Source organism: Triticum urartu, chromosome 2 (assembly GCF_003073215.2).
Source record: "Triticum urartu cultivar G1812 chromosome 2, Tu2.1, whole genome shotgun sequence".
Classification (NCBI taxonomy): Eukaryota; Viridiplantae; Streptophyta; class Magnoliopsida; order Poales; family Poaceae; genus Triticum; species Triticum urartu.
The window spans coordinates 457,842,204-457,864,319 of record NC_053023.1 but is presented as its reverse complement, the minus strand read 5'-3'; the positions used below and the strand labels follow the sequence as shown (position 1 = coordinate 457,864,319).

Here is a 22,116-nt window from a genome sequence, read left to right as displayed (position 1 = left end):
AAGTGATCTAGCTATTCTATTCAGCCCGTACGTGGAGGGTGCGCTAGGAAAAACGATCGAGCGCAGCGGCGCTGGCTAGCCGCGTCCTTAATTTATCCACTTGCTAGTTAATAGCTTTTGTGCCGTATTACGCTTGCACAATTTTAAATTTGAGATCTAGTTTCTACCAATAACCTGCAGCTGCAGCAAATGAACTGTTCTGAACTTCTAAGCCTGCCTATTTCTGATGAATTTTTATCACTCTTGGTTTCAGGAAACAAGTGGATTTCAGACATTATTGTTTGGAACTACACAACACGGTCAGAACATTAAAATGATTTGTCACAATTGTAGAACAGAGTGACAGACTGATGACAGAGACTGTTGTTCCGCCAATCCCAGTTGGAAGATAAAGGTATGGAAACAAGTAGCTAGCCTATTATCGTTTGGAACAATTCTCTCCGTTGCTGGCTGAGGAATAGCAGCGAGGAAGCTCCTTCTGGCCACTACGCTCGTCGTGAAGGAGCCCAGCTCCAACAATACCACCATGGACCCATGGCCTCTTCACGACCACCCACGCCCCCAATTTCGGCACACATCTTACACACGGGCCACTCGTCTAGCGTGGATGCCGCGTGGGTCAACCTGCCACCTCCCATGCCCGTGTGCATCACCGGCGACAACACCGGAACCCTCCATGTCGAAAACGAAGGTCCCTATTGCCCCGCTCCGAGCCGCGAAATACAGTCGAAATCGAATGCGAAAAAGGTAGCCGGCGGTGCGGTGGTTACCTCCGTGGTCGCCGGCGAGATGCGCCCATGGTTGGCCTTCCCGTGACGGTGAATCGACGCAGAAATTGCCCCGCCTCTCCCGTCGCCTGCAAACAGAATAGGGAGGAGGAAGGGGACAGGTGGTGCGGGGTGATTTTCCCCTGGAATTACTGTTCACAGGCCCCACCAAAACCGCTGTCGGATGTCTTCCTGGCGCTTCGATCCATCGCAACAATCGACGGCTCTCTCGCGTGCGCTCGAGACAGCGATCCAGCGCAGCTGCGCGATGGAGACCTCTTGAAGAGAGAATGGTTGTCAATCATCCATTGAAGGCCAGTTTTTCTTTGCTTTTTTCCAAATTCTGTACCTCTTATATGATTATTATAATTATAGTATATGGTTGAGATTTGGATGAGGTCTTTATTATACTTTAGTACAGATGCAGACTATTTCTTTGTGAATTAGTCAATACGTGCAAACCTTATCAGTAAGGCAAAAATCACAAGAAAACAGAACTACAAAATAAATGAGATCACGATGCATCAGAGATGTATACAACTCTAACTGGAGGACCATCTGGTTGCTCCAGCTACACCCTTCGTGATCCAACAACCAAGTCATAACTTATTTCCAGCCACAGATGTTGAAAATCATCATTTAAAAGTCTAAGGACCAAAACAGGTTAGCTAATCAACAGTTATGCAAAATTCAATTGTTAATCTTGGATTGAAGTGAAAGAGAAGATAAATTCCATCCATGGACTCACTTTTGAGCTTTGACCACTGAGAAACTATAAAATGTGGTTACTATCAATAAAATATCCTCAGAAGCAATCTTTTCATTAAAGATTTCACTCCTACTATAATTAATTTCAGGGAAATACATTATATGGATACAGCCAAAAAGGAAGAAGAAATAATCTCTTCAATCAGTATTATGACACGCTTGCACCCTGCAATGATTTGCAGAAAACCATGCCTGCTGAGGTGCGCATTGGTTGCTCACCAAGAACTGCTACGCAGTTATCCGTTGTCTTAAGGTGAGGCTGAACAGATTCCCAAATCTTTTTCTTTTGAACCTGGCAAAAATACAGCAATCCATGAGATGTGTTGCTGCAAAATAACTTCCATGGTAACCCATTTCTGCAAAATAATTTCTTACATAGGCTGGATTCATGGAAGTGGACAAAATGCAACATGGCTCTAGGCCTATCAAGATTTTGAATATTATATTATTTCCACATAAATAACAAGTCATAGTATTTTAGCACTTATGTTTTACTAAGCGTTTCATGACCTAACAACCATGGACTGCCTCTCAGGAATCCACAGCAGTTACCAGAAAATATCAGCGAGATATCAGTTTACACTGCAGGTTTTCTCACCAAATTTAGCCTGCATAAGATGCAGACCTAAGAGCAACTCTAGCAGACCCCGCAAAAAGCCCTGACCCGCAAAATAACCGCCAAAATGCGGGTCGGCGCGGAAAATCCCGCCCGAACAGACCCCGCAAACGCGGCCGGCCCGCAAAATTTTTTTGAGGGGCGCGGCAAAATCTCGGCCCCAACCCGCGAATACGCGGGTTTCCCCCTCGCCCCTACGGTGCCCCGTATCGCATTGAAGCGGTTGGCGGGAGGGACATTTCAGCCCGCGCCCTTTCCCCATCTCCTTCGCCACCGCCCGCCCTTGGTTCCGCCCGTCCGCCGCCAGCGAATCCGGCCAAATCTGCGGGCGGAATCGCGCCACGAGGGCGTCCCCCATCCTCCAGCACCGATTCGCTGCACCGCCCCCCCGGATCCGGCGAGAAGAGCCGCCCCTCGTCGCTGTCGCCGCCAGGGATCGACCGACCTCGAGCCCGCCCCTCGTTGCCGCCCGGGATCACCCGCCACACGAGCCGCCGGTCAGTGTTTGTTTTGTGCTTTGTGCTGAGTGTTATGCCTAGTTGATTGACGCGGCATGCGATTCTTGTCCATGTAGATGGAATTGAGCCCGTGCGAGAAGTTCTTGCTCTCCGATTCGGATGACTCGGATGTTGAGACGATGCTTGCGACCTTTCGGCAGCAAACATTAGTGATGACACTTGCCGTGAAGGAGCACAAAGACGAGAACCGAAAGAGGCGGCGAGGATCGACCGTCGGGCGTCTTTGCATTCCTCGGAATCGCCATCTCGGGAGCGAGATGTTGATGCAAGACTACTTCGTGGAGAATCCAACATATCCACCGCACCTCTTCCGGAGAAGGTACCGAATTCGCCGATCCCTCTTTGTGAAAATTGTTCAAGCTTGCGAGGCAAATTGTCGGTATTTTACTCAAAGAAGAAATGTTGCGGGCTTAAAGGGATTTAGTGCATATCAAAAAATCTCCGCAGCTATGCGGGTGATTGCATATGGCGTTCCGGCTGACTATGCCGATGAGTACCTTCGCATTGGTGAAGATACCACAATTGAGTCAGTGCGTAGATTTGCCAAAGTGATCATCCATGTCTTTGGTCCTGAATATCTTCGGGCACCCAACGAGGATGACACAAAGAAATTGATGGCATCTAATGAGAGGAGAGGTTGGCCTGGCATGCTAGGTAGCATTGATTGTATGCATTGGACTTGGAAAAATTGCCCGAAGGCATGGCAAGGAATGTATTGTGGCAAGTCTCGTGATGCAACAGTTGTGCTAGAGGCCGTAGCATCCAAGGATTTATGGATTTGGCATTGCTTCTTTGGTATGCCGGGCACTCTCAATGATATCAATGTGGTGCAACGGTCTCATTTGTTTGCTAGGCTTGCTAGTGGTGATGCTCCTGCTTACAACTACACTATCAATGGGCATGAATACACAAAAGGGTACTATCTTGCAGATGGTATATACGCTCCTTGGTGCACCTTTGTCAAGAGCATCAAAGATCCCAAAACTAGAAAACATTGTGAATTCGCAAGGGTGCAAGAGACAGCCCGAAAAGACATTGAAAGAGCATTCGGGGTTTTGCAATCTAGGTTTGCCATTGTTCGTGGTCCTGCTCGTTTTTGGGACAAGAGGACCTTGAAAAATATCATGACATGCTGTGTTATCCTTCACAATATGATCCTCGAAGATGAGAGAGGAATGAACTTGGCTTCTACGACAATGTGGGTACCCGTGTCAAACCAGCTAGAGACCCTAACCGCATTAGAGCTTTTCTTCAGACCTACAAAGAGATTGAAAATGCAAACACCCACTTTCAACTTCAGGAGGATCTCATTGAGCACCATTGGCAAAGGGCTGGACAGTAACAAACTCATTTTTCTATTCATTTGAATTTGTATTCGGGACAAGTTTTGTATTGCATTATTTAGTTCGCTTCGGTGATTTGAATAATAATTTGTGATGTGGATGATTGTTGTATTGTGTTGGTATTGAATAATTATTTAGTTTGCTTCCGTGATTTGAATAATTATTTTGTAGTGTGGATGTTTGTTTTATTTTTGTGGTGTGGTATTGATATTTGCGGACCGGCGGGATGCGGGATGCAGCAGCGCAAGAGCAGACCCCGCAAAGCTGACCCGTAAAAAAGTATATTCCGCGAATATCCTTTTATACGGGTCTGTTTGGGGGGTCTGCCTCTGCGACCGTCCGCGCCGGCCCGCAAAGCCGTTTTTCCGCGAACTGCAAACGCGTTTTGCGGGGCCGGCGGGATGCGGGGTCTGCTAGAGATGCTCTAAGAATGAGTACTACATCACAAAGAAAGACAACAATGCGGCAGTTAGCCGTGAAAGCTGTTTCTGCAAATTACTCGGCGTAGAACGAATTGTGTTAAATTTGGCAAGAAATCTGTTTTCAATACATTACTTTTGCTCACTAGGTTTACATAAGCATCATATATTTTGAAAAGAAGTTGCAGAAAAATCCAGATAATTTCAAATATTAGTTTTGTGACCAATATATCAAGTGGGACATGGGTTGTAACTATGTAGATGGTTTAGACCACATATATCATGTTCCTTGCTTCGAAATTCACGGAACAAATCTTCAGTGGCTCTGTACTGGTTCATATGTGAATGCATAATGTACTACCCATGGTTTCTAGCCGCAACTAAAACTGTAATCCCTTCCATGTGCCTGACTCATTCATTGGAGCCATCGTGAGCAACATCTAATCAAAATTAATATTGTTCATGGCAACATGTAGAACATTAAGGAAAATCATTTCACAGTTGAATGGACTACACACACAGAAAATTAACTGTAGTAATCTGCAGCATAACTAGGATCGTCAAGAGACAATGCAAAGACAAATGTCTAAATTGTAAGTGATACCTGGTTTCCTGTTGCAGGTTCTGATTGAATACTCTTTTCATCTTCAGATCCAAACCATACCCTTTCACCGGGAACAGAACCTTCTGGAGGGGCGAGCAACTCAACATTCTCGTGAGAAGCATCAGAGGCACACATAAGCATGCCATTAGACTTGATGCCGCGCATGCTTCTTGGTTTCAGGTTAGCAAGAACAATGACATTGCTGTCCTGCATAGATCGCATGCCATAGCTGATGTCATCAGTATTCAGTAAAATAGAAGAAAAAATAACTTGCACTTCATTGCAGACCATCTATTATATTCCCCAAAATGTCAATAAACATAATAGAATGCAACCGTAGAGTGAAGCATCAGGATCTTGGCTCAAGCTAGCCCAATCCTGGTAAATTCAGGAAGGTTGGCACCTGGTATTATCTTACCAAGTGAATCTTTATTTCTAGCACAATCATTAAGCAAGTTGTACACTTCACCTAATAGCGACGTTCCTTTTAATAGATACCAAAAATTCCAGTTTGTCCACATAGATACCAGTACTAAGGAGTAGTCACTTATCCATCAAAATGCGCAAATTATGTGATCTATACAAAAACTTGAGCATACTAGACAAGTACATCATTGCTGAATAACTGAAAAATCTTGGATGGACGAGTTCTCATGCATCATTCATTACCTGGAGTTGGTCGAGGGGTAAGTACTTGACGAGGCCGCTGCAGATGGTGCGCGGCTGCTCCTCGCCGACGTCGACCTCCTCCACGTACAGAGTATCCGCCTCCGGGTGCAGCCACGCCTTCACGATCCGCCCCACCCGGATGTCCAGGAGGCCAGCGAGCTCGCCCACCGGAACCTCGCCTTTCTCCTCCTCCCCAGCCGCGGGCGCCGGCTTCTTCTCCTCTACAGCCGCCTGCGTAGGGGCCGGTGCGACGACGGCGTCGGAGGAAGGCGAGGAGCAAGAGAAGAAGAGGGCGGCGGATCTCGCAGCCGATAGCGGTGCCAAGAACGAGATGGATTTGGCTATGCCCCTGCAGCCAACTCGGGTCCTGGCGAGGATGGGAGTTGAAGGCGAGGAAGGGAGGAGGAGGTGGACGCGACAGCTTGATGCGAAGGCCATTCTCGCTGCGGCCATCATCGTCGTGGCGCTCTCAGGCTTCAGCTGCCGCCGGTCCGGTTCGTCTCCGCCGCAAGGCGAGGCGCTGGGATTTTATCCGATGGGGAAGGAAGGGCCCAAGTGATCCACAGGCCCATGTGTGGAACAGTGCAAGCAAATGCGTCGTTTTATTTACAGTACTCACTCCGTCTCGGTGCATCAGGCAGACATCTAGTAACAAAAACCAGATAGTCCTAAAATAACAAAGTGCCGAAGCAGTAGTAGTATTAGTTGTATGCATATTAATTAGGCTCATTTATTAATTGGAGCAACCTATGCATGCAATGGGAGGGTCATTTCATCACTCAAGCAGTAGCACGGATTTGTTATGTTGGGAGGGTCATACTTAAAACCAGCGGGGTTGTTATCCATGCTACGCGCTGGTCATATGCAGTTGGGGTTAAAGGGGTGATGGAAATGGCATGGGTTAAAGTTAGCAATGTCCCTCTAGACAAAAAAATTGAAAAAAAATCTGACTTATGTAGCAGCTCTGGTTGGGGTTCCTTTGAAAATTGATGCAGCTACCTTACACCGCCCGGCCTTTGTTCGGGTCAGGTTGGGATGCAGGAATGTTGATGAGATCTCTGTGATAGCCGAGGCTGTCCTCGGAGATCACTTCTACGATTTCTTTTATGAGATAGACTAGATCCTGGTGAGAGATCCTAAAAGAGAAAAAGAGAGGGTGCATGCACCTTCTAACCATGATAAGAACAATAATGAAAAGAAAGAATGTCTCCTCATCGATTCCTGGAGCTCAAATGGGCGGCATACCCAATGGGCTTGGAGGGAATTCTCCCTGCATTCCCCATGAAGGTAAACCAGACCCCATCCAGGATTCACAAGAGAGTACCGAGTCTGATGAATCTCTCCATATTACTCTTCTCATTGAAACCATGGCTTGTGAGATGGCTCGGGAAAAAGTAAGGCCCCCTGTTGAGATATCTACAGATCTATGCATGAGTAAATCGGAAAAATCTTACTCTGACATTGTTAAATCCTCTCACCAGGTGGTGGATGCGACTGATCACTGTGATCTTAGTCTGACAATCACTAATGAGTACAAGGTTGAGTCGCTGATGTTGAGATGAACAGTGAGATGTTCCCTGATCCTCCTGTGGTTATCGAGGAAAACCTTCGCTTCAGCCTGCGCAATGCACAGAACAAGATGGAGAAAGTTGAAGAGAAGGCCATGGTAGCGGCGAAAAAACGAGACTTAGAAGGTATACCTCAAAATCTCAACTCTTTCGATGCACTGTACAATCATCATCTTATTATTGGGGCTGTCAAAATGGGAGTCAACACTCCAGACACTGATTTTACCGGTGTTGATATCCTTAGAGAACTTGAGAGATATAGAAACATGGAAAATCCCGAGGGGCAATATGATAAACCCAATATCAAAAAAAAGAAAATGATTCTTACTAATGCAAAAGGGGACCAGACACCTTTGAACATGAATTGGGAAGAAGATAATGATGTAGACGAGGACAAATTTACTGTGGTGCGGTCTAGGAAGAAGAGAGAAGGAGAAGCCAATGTGGTTGTAGCCAGACCTGTCACCAGAAGTCAAAAAATGGGTTATCCTTATATAATGAGGCTGGAAGCTCTACTCTGTCTCCTAGTAGAGCTACCAGAAAGGGTGGGACAAAAAAGAAAAAATGAACAATATCTTTTGGAATTGTAGAGGAGCAGGTACAAAAGGGAGGACTACCTGCTTCTCTGACATCATCAGAGATCACTCCCTAGACTTTATGGGTAGCCTAGATACTAAGAAAGAAAACTTTACTCCTAAGTATCTTAGGAAGATTGACCCCTTTAAGAAACTTAGTTGGAATTGGATTCCTTCTATAGGTAAATCGGGTGGAATTTTATGTGGGATCGATCAAGAAAGAAACCTTAGAAATAATTTCATGGACGGCAGGTAGATATCTGCTGCAGGCCATAGTTTTTGGTATTAAGCTTAACAATGTTTGGACCCTAGTGGGGGTTTATGGGGCAACACATGATGACAAGAAGGATGAGTTCCTTGAGGAATTAACCCTCATGTGTAACAATATTAAAAAACCCTATCTAGTCGGTGGTGACTTCAACATTCTACAAGAGAGTAGTGACAAGAATAAGTGCCTTGATCGCTCCCAATACATGGATAGATTCAATTCTATCATTCGGTCTTTGAACCTTAGAGAGATTCATATGGGAGGAGGTAAATTAACCTGGACTAATAAACAGAGACACCCCACGCTCGAGAAGCTCGATAGAGTGCTCATGAGCTTTGACTGGGAAGAACTATTCCCACTAGTTGTAGTACGAAAGTTAGTGAGGGACGTCTCTGATCATAATCCTTTGCTGTTGACAATGAATCCTATGAAAAAATACCCCCCCCCCCCCCCCCGCGTGAGTTCATATTCGAACTAAGCTGGTTAAAAATGAAGAGTTTTATGCTAAAGCTAAGATCATTTTGGGAGCATCCTATTCATTCTGAGGACCCTATTGACATCCTGAACATAAAACTAAAACGCATCAAGAAATATTTTAAAGGATGGGGATCTCACTTCTTTGGCCATACTAGTAAGAGAAAAAAATGGATTAAAAATGAGCTGGAAGAGATTGAGAAGAAAGAGGAATCTGGAACCCTAGACCCAGAAATCTATGAGAGAAGGACTGCCTTGTGTGATGAGCTGAATGAAATCCTAGTTGATGAAGAGCTCGTCTGGCTTCAGCACTGGAACGAACGATGGCTACTAAAAGGGGATCATAATACGACCTACTTCCATCGTATAGCTAATGGAAAAAAGGAAGAATACTATTCACTCCCCACTGATGGGGAGGTGATTATAGAAGGGACAAAAGATCTCCTAGCCCATGCCACATCCTATTACAAGGAGCTCTTTGGCCCTGCCAATGGGAACTTATTCCATCTATCATCTGAAACCTGGTCTAGGAATGAGAGGCTTACTGAAGATGATAATCTTATCCTTACCAGTGTTTTTACCGAAGAAGTTAAGAAAGCCCTTTTTAGTATGGAAAGCAATAGAGCTCCTGGCCGTGATAATATCCCAGCTAAGTTTTATAAACACTGCTGGGATTTCGTCAAAAAAGATATTATGCGGTTGTTTGAAGCCTTCCATAATAATACCCTGGATGTGGCTTGTTTGAATTACGGGATTATCACCTTGATTCCAAAACTAAGTGGGGCAAAAAGAATCCGGCAGTATCATCCCATTTGCCTACTGATATGTCCGTACAAATTAATTACTAAGGTGTTGGATAACAGGGTAGCTATCTTTGCAGACAAGTTGATTAGCAAACATCAAAATGCCTTCATTAATCACATAAAGATTATGGATGGGATCCTCACGTTGCATGAAGTGCTGGATCACACCCACCAAAGAAAGAAAGTTGGGATAGTGTTGAAATTGGACTTCGAAAAAGTTACGATAAGATAAACTAGGACTTTCTACTTAAATGCCACCGCAATTGCAGATTTGGCCCTACTTGGTGTGGTTGGGTAGAAAAAATTCTCCGAAATGGTACTTTGAGTATCAAACTCGATAATGAAAACGACCCATACCTCCAAAGCCACAAAGGGGTCCGTCAAGGCGACCCCCACTCTCCCTTCCTGTTTAATCTTGTTGTAGAAACTTGTGACGCCCCAAGACCGGAGCTTCAGATGCCTTCTAGGGTTTCCGAGATTCCGTCGTGTGACTTGTTTGGTTCATTGCTTTCATCATTGCATTGTTTGCATTGCATCATGTCATCATGCCATCATGTCTTTTTTTAACTCAACTAAATAAATGGCATGGATCTTTGATCCATTTAAATCGAGGGAATTCACATAGTGAGTTCTCTTTATAACACATATCCTCCCGATAGTAGGGAGCTATATTAAATATTTCTTTAATTTGAAATTCACCATAACACACTTGCAAAAATCCCAATGCTTTAGTTATCACAACTCTTGGCCTCTATCTTTGCTATATATCTTTTCTCTATTTTCCGGAGCTCCACCAAGTATCCAAACATTTTTTTTTTGGACCTCCTATCACCCACTTCCTATGCAAATCATTTGAATTTAAATCAAATGAGTTTGAATTTAAATCTTTCTATCATGGCCTTTTCTATTTTCTCGGAACGAGCATATTTTTGCGAGTCCGAAAAAATATTCCGCATGCCCAAATCCTTCCTCTAATCCTTTCTTTCTTTGCGGTTTTCTGTTTTCTAGAAGGTTTTTTTAAAAAAAGACTTAAGGGAGAGAGAGCCCAGCCAGGCCTCTGGCTACCTGGGCCTCCCATCACCAGCACCGGCCCTTTTGACCCTTTAGGCCCAGCCAGCCCCGCCTTCTCAACCCTAGCCACGCGCACCCCCTCCTCATCGTTTTCCTTCCGCCGCCAGCAAGCGCATGCCCACACCCTAGCCTGTTGCGATCGATCCCCATCACCAGCGCCATCCTCCTCCTCCCTCTCGCTCCTCTGAACGACCCTTTCCCTTGCTCTCTTCCACCACCGCCACTGCCTTCGACCACCAGGAGGCCGCCGCATCGCCAGGAGATCGCCGCGTCACCGGGGACACCGAGCGCTGTCTCTCTGTGTAGCGCCTCTTGCCCGCCTTCGCCTTGCATCCACCGTGCCTCGTCCCTCTCCGCTCGCGTTGCCCGCTGGCCCCGACAAGCGTAGCACCGACGAGCCCCTCCCGGACACCTTCAGCTTCTCCTCACCTTGCGCCGCCCCTCTTCCTCGGGTCCTCGCCATGAACCTGCTTCCAGCGCCGGCGAACCCTCCAACGTGCGGGACTCCTCTCCTTGCACGCCTGCGACCCCTGCATCACTCCCGAAGTTCACCTTGCGCGCGCCCCCGACGACTTGCTACAGCTTCGTCCGCTAGCTCATACAACCATGGCCGCCACAGGGGCCTCGCGTCTGATCCCCTCGCCGAGGCCATGGATGCCTGCGGCTCTGCCTTCCTGCACCTCCACACGCCGCCCGCACACGCCATCAACCGCTCCTGCTGCCTCCAGGCTGCTCTCCCCGTCCATCATGAGCTCAACCCCCCTGCTGACCCGTCGGCCTTGTTGCCCCTCTTGGCGCTGTCAAGTCCCGGCAACCAGGGAGGCCAAGAATGTCTTCTTGGATTCGACAAGTACCTACACCGGCAAGACTACACGGACATTCATTCCACTACAGCAGTGAAACGTCAAGGTCGACTATGTTTTGTTGCCCCGTTCGGAATCGTCAAGTACCGGAAGACCACAAGGACACCAAGTACCAGGACGACGAGGACCTCCAAGTTCGTCTTCCGCCGTCTCCGAAATCGTCAAGTACCACTATGAGATGTGCAACTATTTCCACGATGAAACGAGAACAACTACCGTCGTTGAAGGCCGTCAAGTGAACATCTACCGACGACGTGTACGACCTACTCCGTGAACGTGTACCACTACGCCCGGAGGCATCGGATCCGGCAAGTCCAATAACGACTATGCTCAACTACCCACGACCCTGAACGTCTATAAAAACGTGTACCGATACCCCCGCCCGAACGTCTTCAGAACATGTACCGTCAACCCCCGAAGACCCGTGGACGGCAAGTTCCTTGTTGACCCCGAACACCTACGGAGTGTGAACATCTACGAAGCGAGAACGACTACTTCCACTACCGCCGTCGCGAGAATGCCTACTTCCCTCTATGAACTTGATCCGTTCCGATAATGCACGCGTCAAAAGGTATAACCCCGAGACGACACCCGTGAACGAATAAATGCATGTTGTATGAGATGCACCCTTGTTCGCCTCGAGTCCGAACTGTCAGTGCACGTTGCCCCTCTTTTGCCTTGCCATCGACATGTGGGACACCCGGTATCCGGGATCACTCCCCATCACTCTTGCACGTTTCGCGCACCCACACTTGTTCCTTTGCACTAGCATCTCATTTGAGTTGCCGGATCACCGGAATGTTGCCATGGTAACATTTCCGTTTCGCCGCCATGGCACCCCTTTTTCCTTCCGCCATGGCGACAAATGCCTCATATCTTATCATCTCAACATTTTCATAAATATTGCATATAAACTTGCATGTCATCCGCATCATGATAACAACATCAAGAATGTTTTGTTTGCATTAATTTGCTAAATGCATATGAGGTTTTACCGGACTTGTTGTTTGTTGCTCCGGCCTCATTTAAACTTGCCTAGTTAAGTAGTTTTATTATGCTTCTCCTCTTGCCATGCTAACAACATTTAATATTGTTGAGTACCTAACCGAGAGTGAACTAAATAATTGATGTGGTGTTCCGTCAATATGCAACGGAGTTGCATATTGAGCTCCACTTAATTTGTAGGATTGTTTGTGCACTTTGCCATGCCATGCTTCATTAAACCAGGCATGCATCATACTTGGTTGTGCATCATGCCATGTTCATGTGTTGGTTGTTTACTATGTTGTGTACTTCTTTCCGGTGTTGCTTCTTCGGGTTGGTTCCGATAACGTTGCGTTTGTGAGGATTCGTTTGACTACGTCCGTTTGTCTTCTTCATGGACTCGTTCTTCTTCCTTGCGGGATCTCAGGCAAGATGACCATACCCTCGAAATCACTTCTATCTTTGCTTGCTAGTTGCTCGCTCTATTGCTATGCCTATGCCGCGATACCTACCACTTGCTATATCATGCCTCCCATTTTGCCATGTCAAACCTCTAACCCACCTTGTCCTAGCAAACCGTTGTTTGGCTATGTTACCGCTTTGCTCAACCCCTCTTATAGCGTTGATAGTTGCAGGTGAAGATTGGAGTTTGTTCCTTGTTGGAACATGGATATTTGTTGGGATATCACAATATCTCTTATTTATATTAATGCATCTATATACTTGGTAAATGGTGGAAGGCTCGGCCTTATGCCTGGTGTTTTGTTCCACTCTTGCCGCCCTAGTTTCCGTCATACCGGTGTTATGTTCCTTGATTTTGCGTTCCTTACGTGCTTGGGTTATAATGGGAACCCCTTGACAGTTCGCCTTGAATAAAACTCCTCCAGCAAGGCCCAACCTTGGTTTTACCATTTGCCACCTAAGCCTTTTCCCTTGGGTTCTGCAGACTCAAGGGTCATCTTTATTTAAACCCCCCCGGGTCAGTGCTTCTCTAAGTGTTGGTCCAACCTGAGCGATGTCCGGCGCCCCCTGGGCAACCAGGGTTTATGCCAACCCGACGTCTTGCTCATCTGGTGTGCCCTGAGAACGAGATATGTGCAGCTCCTATCGGGATTTGTCGGCACATCTGGGTGGCTTTGCTGGTCTTGTTTTACCATTGTCGAAATGTCTTGTAACCGGGATTCCGAGTCTGACCGGGTCTTCCTGGGAGAAGGAATATCCTTCGTTGACCGTGAGAGCTTGTGATGGGCTAAGTTGGGACACCCCTGCAGGGTTATGAACTTTCGAAAGCCGTGCCCGCGGTTATGGGCAGATGGGAATTTGTTAATGTCCGGTTGTAGAGAACTTGACACTTAACTTAATTAAAATGCATCAACCGTGTGTGTAGCCGTGATGGTCTCTTTCTGGCGGGGTCCGGGAAGTGAACACGGTGTTGGAGTTATGCTTGAACGTAAGTAGTTTCAGGATCACTGCTTGATCACTTCTAGTTTATGACCGTGCTTTGCTTCTCTTCTCGCTCTCATTTGCGTAAGTTAGCCACCATATATGCTAGTGCTTGCTGCAGCTCCACCTCATACCTTTTCCCTACCCATAATCTTAAATAGTCTTGATCGCGAGGGTGTGAGATTGTTGAGTCCCTGTGACTCACAGATACTTCCAAAACCAGTTGCAGGTGCCAATGATGACCGTGCAGGTGAGCCAACCCAGCTCAAGGAGGAGCTCGATGAAGATCTCGTTCATTGTGTTGTTTCGTTTCCAGTTGATCAGTAGTGGAGCCCAGTCGGGGCGATCGGGGATCTGTAGCATTAGGGATAGTCCTCTTTTATTTTGGTTCCGTAGTCGGACCTTGATTATATCTGGATGATGTAATGCTATATTCATGTATTGTGTGAAGTGGCAAGTGTAAGCCAACTCTGTACCTCTTTTTTATTCAGTACATGGGATGTGTAAAGATTACCCCTCTTGCGACATGCCTACAATGCGGTTATGCCTCTAAGTCATGCTCCGACACGTGGGAGATATAGCCGCATCGTGGGTGTTACAAGTTGGTAATCAGAGCCTTCCCCGACTTAGGAGCCCCCTGCTTGATCGAATCACTGGCGTTATCGAGTCTAGAAAAATGTTTTGAGTCTTTTAGGATTATATATATAGGAGAGTAGGATTCTTTTTACTCCTCAGTCCTTTCGTCGCTCTGGTGAGGCTTCCTGACGTAGAGTTTTGACTCTTCTCTTCTCAAATTTCATGAATTTTTTTAGGATCACGCGGGTATCTTAGAATCGTTTCAATGGTTTTGTGACGAGAACATTGTTCTTGGTGCCTCCTGACATTTAGGGGCTGTGGCAGTGTTCCGGGGAGTTGAGCTCCGAGGTGCTGTCATCACAATTTTATCGTTGCAGTTCTGGAATACCTGAGTTTCGCCGACATAGAAAATCTCTTTTATGCAGTTGTTGGTGAGATAACCTCGACGCCACCCAGTACTGGGGTGGGAGTTCGGGAGTATTGCCATAACTCGTATAACGGATGCTTTTTGAAGGTTGAGGTAGATAATTTCCGAAGGTTTCTTGGTCATGTGTTGAAGGATGGATACAGCTGGATGTAGGATTTGCTAGTTTTGGGTGAGATATTATGCTTCCCCTGTATCCCCAACACCTGATTGCATAACCGGAAAGTTTCGGGAGTTTATAAGTGGGAATTCAAGTAGCTCCTAGGATATCTTTAAGACAGATGTATGATATGTAATTGGGGTTCGATGTCTAGTGGTCCGCCTATCCACGGTTGGTTTTACAGTGGTCTCATTGTGTCTTAAAGAGTCCTTGGCTATGCTGACTTGGGGACGCTTCATATGTCATGTGCACTGCCTTGTACATGATGGTGCTGTACGATCGAGCCCGTGTGGGCCCCACCACAAAAACTTCGGACGAAATATCTATCATATGTTTGTTTCCGTCTTATTCTGCAAGCCAATCCTTTGTTTTTGTTTTGAGTTGTGGTATTCGAGTTGCTTCGAAGTCAAGTGTTGATTCCATACCTTTCCTAAGCGGTGTTCTCATATTTCTATGTGAATACTAATCCTTCATGATAATCGAGATTGTCATGTAAATCCTTTTCAACCGGCATTTTCTCTTCAGGTGGATCCAATCTTTTCAACACTCGCAAGATCAACTCAAAGCTTTCTCAACGGTGTTTGTTTTCATCCGTCTCCAAGTGTCTTTGTTTTTCCCACCCTCCCTCCCTTTTTCTTTAAGGACTCAGATTTCTGAATCAAGTATCCATTTTATTCATATGTAGTCTCTTCATTCTTTTTCTTTCAATGTTCGTATCCAGTGATTCTCATGAAGATTCTAACGGAGCTTCTAGTTCATCATTATTCATTCTCTTTCTTCTCCGGTGGATTCAATTAAAGCTTTGTTGATCATATCCTTTTCCTCGTTTCAAATGCTTTTCCCATGACCGGTGCACCTCATAGTCATTCCACGCTCGCTATTCTATTGTTCTGGAGTGCTGAAGATATCTCAAAGATTCGTGTTTCCACTCTGCTTTCATTCAAGCTCTTTCGAGGATGTTATCTCTTTTGAACCATCTAATTCAACCGGTGCAATCTCTCTTTTCAAGTAATCATTTCAACGGTGTATCTTTTGAGTGGGCCCTAACCCACAGGTCTTTTTCCAGGATCTTACCTGACTCTTTTCTTTTCCCGGAGCTATCTCGCAAATTCTTATTCAAAGTTTGACATAATAATGAATCATCATCAGTCAAATGTCTTTCCCCAAGATCTTTCAAATTCTTATCACCGTTGGCTCAACCTTTCTATCCGTCATCCCAGAGTATCTCAACAATTTGGTGGTGTTTCTCGTCGTAATTCTCAGATTTTGAAGACCGAAGAAGAGTTTTCCTCCATATCTTGCTCCATTCTCTTCAAGATTCATGGCTCTAGCTTCGTGTTATCCTCTCATAATTGTTTTTGATTGTGAGAATTCTTTTCATCCATCCGGAGCATTTCATGAGTTGTTTTCATTTCTTTCCTCCGAAGCCCATCATTTCAGAAGAATTATTCATTCTAAGCTTTCAGCTCTCATTCTCGAAATCTTACCGGTGCATCATTCAAGTTTTCTCTTATCAGCTCGTGATCTCTTTGTTCTGTTGTATCTAAATTCTCTCAAGCATCTTCATTCTTTTGCTAATTCTTCTTGGTGTTTCCTTATCTTTCTTCAATTGTTTTCAATTCTTACGGTGGTTCGGTCAAGAGTTCTCTTCATTCGTTATCATATCAATTCATTCGTTGTTTCAATCCTACCGGTGGATCGTTGGAGTCGTTTCTCAAGTTTGCGCTATATCTCTTTTTAATCCTTTTTCTATGAGAATAAGTGGTATGCCAATCCGTGGAATTTCATTAATTTAAATTGATGAAGGATACACATAACGTAATTCTTATTATTGTTTCATCGAGTAAATTCAATTCCTTATTCCGGAGGGCCATCAAAATTCTTGTTTTTAGTTGTTTATCTTTCTTTCTGGAGTCCCAAGTTTTCTTGGTTATGTCATTGTGAAGATTCATCTAAATAATTGCAAGGTTTCACCTTGTGTTTTCAAATTCCTTTCGTTTTGATCATTCTTTTATTACCGGAGTTCTCACGAAGACTCAACATGGTGGTTCGTCAAGGATTCTTTTCATTCTTCTTTTGTTCTTCAAGTTTTCTCTCGGAGCTAAGATCCGCCAAGCTATACTTCATTTATTCTTCATCTTGCATTCCAAAGTGCAGTTCTTCCTATCTTATCTCTTGAGGTGGTGTTATGTCACTCTTGACAATTTCCCTTCATGTTTCATGATTCATAAGTTGTCCGGAATGACATAGTTAAACCCATCAATTTCTTCGAGCATGAGCTCTTCTCAATCCATCAATCTCTTCGTTGGAGTTATCTTGGGTCATATTTCACCTTAAGTCTTCCCTAAGGGTTGCCTCTATTTGTGGCGATTATGCATGACCCAAGCTTGCTCTTTATCCTCTTGGTGGAAGAAGTTTTTTTCATCTCCTCATTGATCTCGATCAAGCAGTTGTTTTCGTTAGAGGCAGAATTTCACCCCATAGTTTTGAGATGTTTTCCATAAGCCCACAACAAGCTTACTCTTTTCGTTGTTGGTTTTTCGAACAACTCCATTCGACCCTTCTCCTAAGGATTCCTTTTCAAGCTCTTTTGTAATAGAAGTTGTCATTTTCTTCTCCATTTTGTTATTCCAATGATATATCTTCTATTCTTCCTTCCAGAGGCATTGTGTTGTTACTCTCTTCGTCACATCAACTCATTTTGCCAAGATCATGTTCTTTTCTGGCTTATCCATTTAACCGGAGTGTTGTGTCTATCATTCCTCCTCTAATCGGACTCTCATCCAAGTGCTTTCTTTTTGCTAAGTTCATATTCTTACCTCCCTTTTCCAACTGGAGTGGTGTCATAATTGATCTTTATCGTTCCTTGTACATCTCGTTTCAACCGGAGTGCTTGCATCTACCTTTTGTCCATTGCAACCCTTTTTCTTATGTTTTTCAACCTACAAGGTTCTCGTAATTTTCCTTGCTCCTCTTTTCTAACGAAGTGTTTCAACCTCGTCCATCTTTGTTGTATTCTTTCTTTCAATTTGTTCAACCTCTCAAGGTTATTTGGTTTCACTCATTTGTCAAAGAAGCAACTTAGTTTTACCTCTTCTCTTCCTCTTCCCTTTCCCTCCGGTGCCATCCTAGATCTCGGGACGAGATCCTCTCGTAGTGGTGGAGTGTTGTGACGCCCCAAGATCGGAGCTTCAGATGCCTTCCAGGGTTTCCGAGATTCCGTCATGTGACTTGTTTGGTTCATTGCTTTCATCATTGCATCGTTTGCATTGCATCATGTCATCATGCCATCATGTCTTTTTTTAACTCAACTAAATAAATGGCATGGATCTTTGATCCATTTAAATCGAGGGAATTCACATGGTGAGTTCTCTTTATAACACATATCCTCCCGATAGTAGGGAGCTATACTAAATATTTCTTTAATTTGAAATTCACCATAACACACTTGCAAAAATCCCAATGATTTAGTTATCACAACTCTTGGCCTCTATCTTTGCTATATATCTTTTCTCTATTTTTTGGAGCTCCACCAAGTATCCGAACATTTTTTTGGGACCTCCTATAACCTACTTCCTATGCAAATCATTTGAATTTAAATCAAATGAGTTTGAATTTAAATCTTTCTATCATGGCCTTTTCTATTTTCTCGGAACGAGCATATTTTTGGGAGTCCGGAAAAATATTCCGCATGCCCAAATCCTTCCTCTAATCCTTTCTTTCTTTGCGGTTTTTTGTTTTCTAGAAGGTGTTTTTTTAAAAAAGACTTAAGGGAGAGAGAGCCCAGCCAGGCCTCTGGCTACCTGGGCCTCCCATCACCAGCGCCGACCCTTTTGACCCTTTAGGCCTAGCCGGCCCCGCCTTCTCAACCCTAGCCACGCGCACCCCCCTCCTCATCGTTTTCCTTCCGCCGCCAGCAAGCGCACGCCCACACCCAAGCCTGTTCCGATCGATCCCCATCACCAGCGCCATCCTCCTCCTCCCTCTTGCTCCTTTGCACGACCCTTTCCCTTGCTCTCTTCCACCACCGCCACTGCCTTCGACCACCAGGAGGCCGCCGAATCGCCAGGAGATCGCCGCGTCACCGGGGACACCGAGCGCTGTCTCTCCGTGCAGCGCCTCATGCCCGCCTTCGCCCCGCATCCACCACGCCTCGTCCCTCTCTGCTCGCGTTGCCCGCTGGCCCCGGCAAGCGTAGCGCCGGCGAGCCCCTCCCAGACACCTTCAGCTTCTCCTCACCTTGCGCCGCCCCTCTTCCTCGGGTCCTCGCCATGAACCTGCTTCCAGCGCCGGCGAACCCTCCAACGTGCAGGACTCCTCTCCTTGCGCGCCTGCGACCCCTGCATCACTCCCGAAGTTCACCCTGCGTGCGACCCTGACGACTTGCTACAGCTTCGTCCGCTAGCTCGTATAGCCATGGCCGCCACAGGGGCCTCGCATCTGATCCCCTCACCGAGGCCATGGATGCCTGCGGCTCTGCCTTCCTGCACCTCCACACGCCGCCCGCACACGCCATCAACCGCTCCTGCTGCCTCCAGGTTGCTCTCCCCGTCCATCACGAGCTCAATTCACCTGCTGACCCGTCGGCCTTGTTGCCCCTCTTGGCGCTATCAAGACCCAGCAACCAGGGAGGCCAAGAATGTCTTCGTGGATTCGACAAGTACCTACACCGACAAGACTACACGGACGTTCATTCCACTACATCAGTGAAACGTCAAGGTCGACTATGTTTTGTTGCCCCGTCCGGAATCGTCAAGTACCCGAAGACCACAAGGACGCCAAGTACCAGGACGACGAGGACCGCCAAGTTCGTCTTCCGCCGTCTCCGAAATCGTCAAGTACCACTATGAGATGTGCAACTACTTCCACGACGAAACGAGAACAACTACCGCCGTTGAAGGCCATCAAGTGAACATCTACCGACAACGTGTACGACCTACTCCGTGAACGTGTACCACTACGCCCGGAGGCATCGGATCCGGCAAGTCCAACAACGACTATGCTCAACTACCCACGACCCGAACGTCTACGAAAACGTGTACCGATACCCCCGCCCGAACGTCTTTAGAACATGCACCGGCAACCCTCGAAGACCCGTGGACGGCAAGTTCCTTGTTGACCCCGAACACCTACGGAGTGTGAACATCTACGAAGCGAGACGACTACTTCCACTATCGCCGTCGCGAGAACGCCTACTTCCCTCTATGAACTTGATCCGTTCCGATAATGCACGCGTCGAAAGGTATAACCCCGAGACGACGCCCGTGAACGAATAAATGCATGTTGTATGAGATGCACCCTTGTTCGTCTCGAGTCCGAACTGTCAGTGCACGTTGCCCCTCTTTTGCCTTACCACCGAAATGTGAGACACCCGGTATCCGGGATCACTCCCTGTCACTCTTGCACGTTTCGCGCACCCACACTTGTTCCTTTGCACTAGCATCTCATTTGAGTTGCCGGATCACCGGAATGTTGCCATGGTAACATTTCCGTTTCGCCGCCGTGGCACTCCTTTTTCCTTCCGCCATGGCGACAAATGCCTCATATCTTATCATGTCAACATTTTCATAAATATTGCATATAAACTTTCATGTCATCCGCATCATGATAACAACATCAAGAATGTTTTGTTTGCATTAATTTGCTAAATGCATATGAGGTTTTACCAGACTTGTTGTTTGTTGCTTCGGCCTCATTTAAACTTGCCTAGTTAAGTAGTTTTATTATGCTTCACCTCTTGCCATGCTAACAACATTTAATATTGTTGAGTACCTAACCGAGAGTGAACTAAATAATTGATGTGGTGTTCTGTCAATATGCAACGGAGCTCCACTTAATTTGTTGGATTGTTTGTAACTTTGCCATGCCATGCTTCATTAAACCGGACATGCATCATACTTGATTGTGCATCATGCCATGTTCATGTGTTGGTTGTTTACTATGTTGTTTACTTCTTTCCGGTGTTGCTTCTTCGGGTTGGTTCCGATAACATTGCGTTTGTGAGGATTCGTTCGACTACGTCCGTTTGTCTTCTTCATGGACTCGTTCTTCTTCCTTGCGGGATCTCAGGCAAGATGACCATACCCTCGAAATCACTTCTGTCTTTGCTTGCTAGTTGCTCGCTCTATTGCTATGCCTATGCCGCGATACCTACCACTTGCTATATCATGCCTCCCATTTTGCCATGTCAAACCTCTAACCCACCTTGTCCTAGCAAACTGTTGTTTGGTTATGTTACCGCTTTGCTCAACCCCTCTTATAACATTGCTAGTTGCAGGTGAAGATTGGAGTTTGTTCCTTGTTGGAACATGGATATTTGTTGGGATATCACAATATCTCTTATTTATATTAATGCATCTATATACTTGGTAAAGGGTGGAAGGCTCGGCCTTATGCCTGGTGTTTTGTTCCACTCTTGCCGCCCTAGTTTCTGTCATACCGGTGTTATGTTCCTTGATTTTGCGTTCCTTACGCGGTTGGGTTATAATGGGAACCCCTTGACAGTTCGCCTTGAATAAAACTCCTCTAGCAAGGCCCAACCTTGGTTTTACCATTTGCCACCTAAGCCTTTTTCCCTTGGGTTCTGCAGACTCAAGGGTCATCTTTATTTAAACCCCCCGGGCCAGTGCTTCTCTAAGTGTTGGTCCAACCTGAGCGATGTCCGGCGCCCCCTGGGCAACCAGGGTTTATGCCAACCCGACGTCTTGCTCATCCGGTGTGCCCTGAGAATGAGATATGTGGAGCTCCTATCGGGATTTGTCGGCACATCTGGGTGGCTTTGCTGGTCTTGTTTGACCATTGTCGAAATGTCTTGTAACCGGGATTCCGAGTCTGATCGGGTCTTCCTGGGAGAAGGAATATCCTGCGTTGACCGTGAGAGTTTGTGATGGGCTAAGTTGGGACACCCCTGCAGGGTTATGAACTTTCGAAAGCCGTGCCCGCGGTTATGGGCAGATGGGAATTTGTTAATGTCCGGTTGTAGAGAACTTGACACTTAACTTAATTAAAATGCATCAACCGCGTGTGTAGCCGTGGTGGTCTCTTTCCGGCGGGGTCCGGGAAGTGAACACGGTGTTGGGGTTATGCTTGAACGTAAGTAGTTTCATGATCACTTCTTGATCACTTTTAGTTTACGACCGTGCTTTGGTTCTCTTCTTGCTCTCATTTGCGTAAGTTAGCCACCATATATGCTAGTGCTTGCTG

General features: G+C 46.1%; 2 protein-coding genes across 2 annotated transcripts; one reads left to right on the top strand and one right to left on the bottom strand.

The window, feature by feature from the left end:
• Positions 1–1,540: 1,540 nt before the first annotated feature.
• Positions 1,541–6,284, bottom strand: LOC125537867 (aminoacyl tRNA synthase complex-interacting multifunctional protein 1). Its single transcript, XM_048701185.1, has 3 exons — positions 5,705–6,284; positions 5,036–5,242; positions 1,541–1,827 (listed from the first exon to the last, which is right to left on the bottom strand). Exons 1-3 carry the CDS (start codon positions 6,158–6,160, stop codon positions 1,684–1,686), a joined length of 807 nt encoding a protein of 268 aa, XP_048557142.1. The 5' UTR covers positions 6,161–6,284; the 3' UTR covers positions 1,541–1,683.
• Positions 1,834–5,029, top strand: LOC125537866. Its single transcript, XM_048701184.1, has one exon. It carries the CDS (start codon positions 2,726–2,728, stop codon positions 4,034–4,036), a length of 1,311 nt encoding a protein of 436 aa, XP_048557141.1. The 5' UTR covers positions 1,834–2,725; the 3' UTR covers positions 4,037–5,029.
• Positions 6,285–22,116: the final 15,832 nt, after the last annotated feature.

Coding starts and splice junctions, on each gene's coding strand:
- LOC125537867 (XM_048701185.1), bottom strand. CDS start 6,160: ATGATGGCCGCAGCGAGAATGGCCTTCGCATCAAGCTGTCGCGTCCAC. Junction 5,243..5,704: donor TACCCCTCGACCAACTCCAG/GTAATGAATGAT, acceptor CGATCTATGCAG/GACAGCAATGTCATTGTTCT. Junction 1,828..5,035: donor AACCTGCAACAGGAAACCAG/GTATCACTTACA, acceptor TATTTTTGCCAG/GTTCAAAAGAAAAAGATTTG.
- LOC125537866 (XM_048701184.1), top strand. CDS start 2,726: ATGGAATTGAGCCCGTGCGAGAAGTTCTTGCTCTCCGATTCGGATGAC.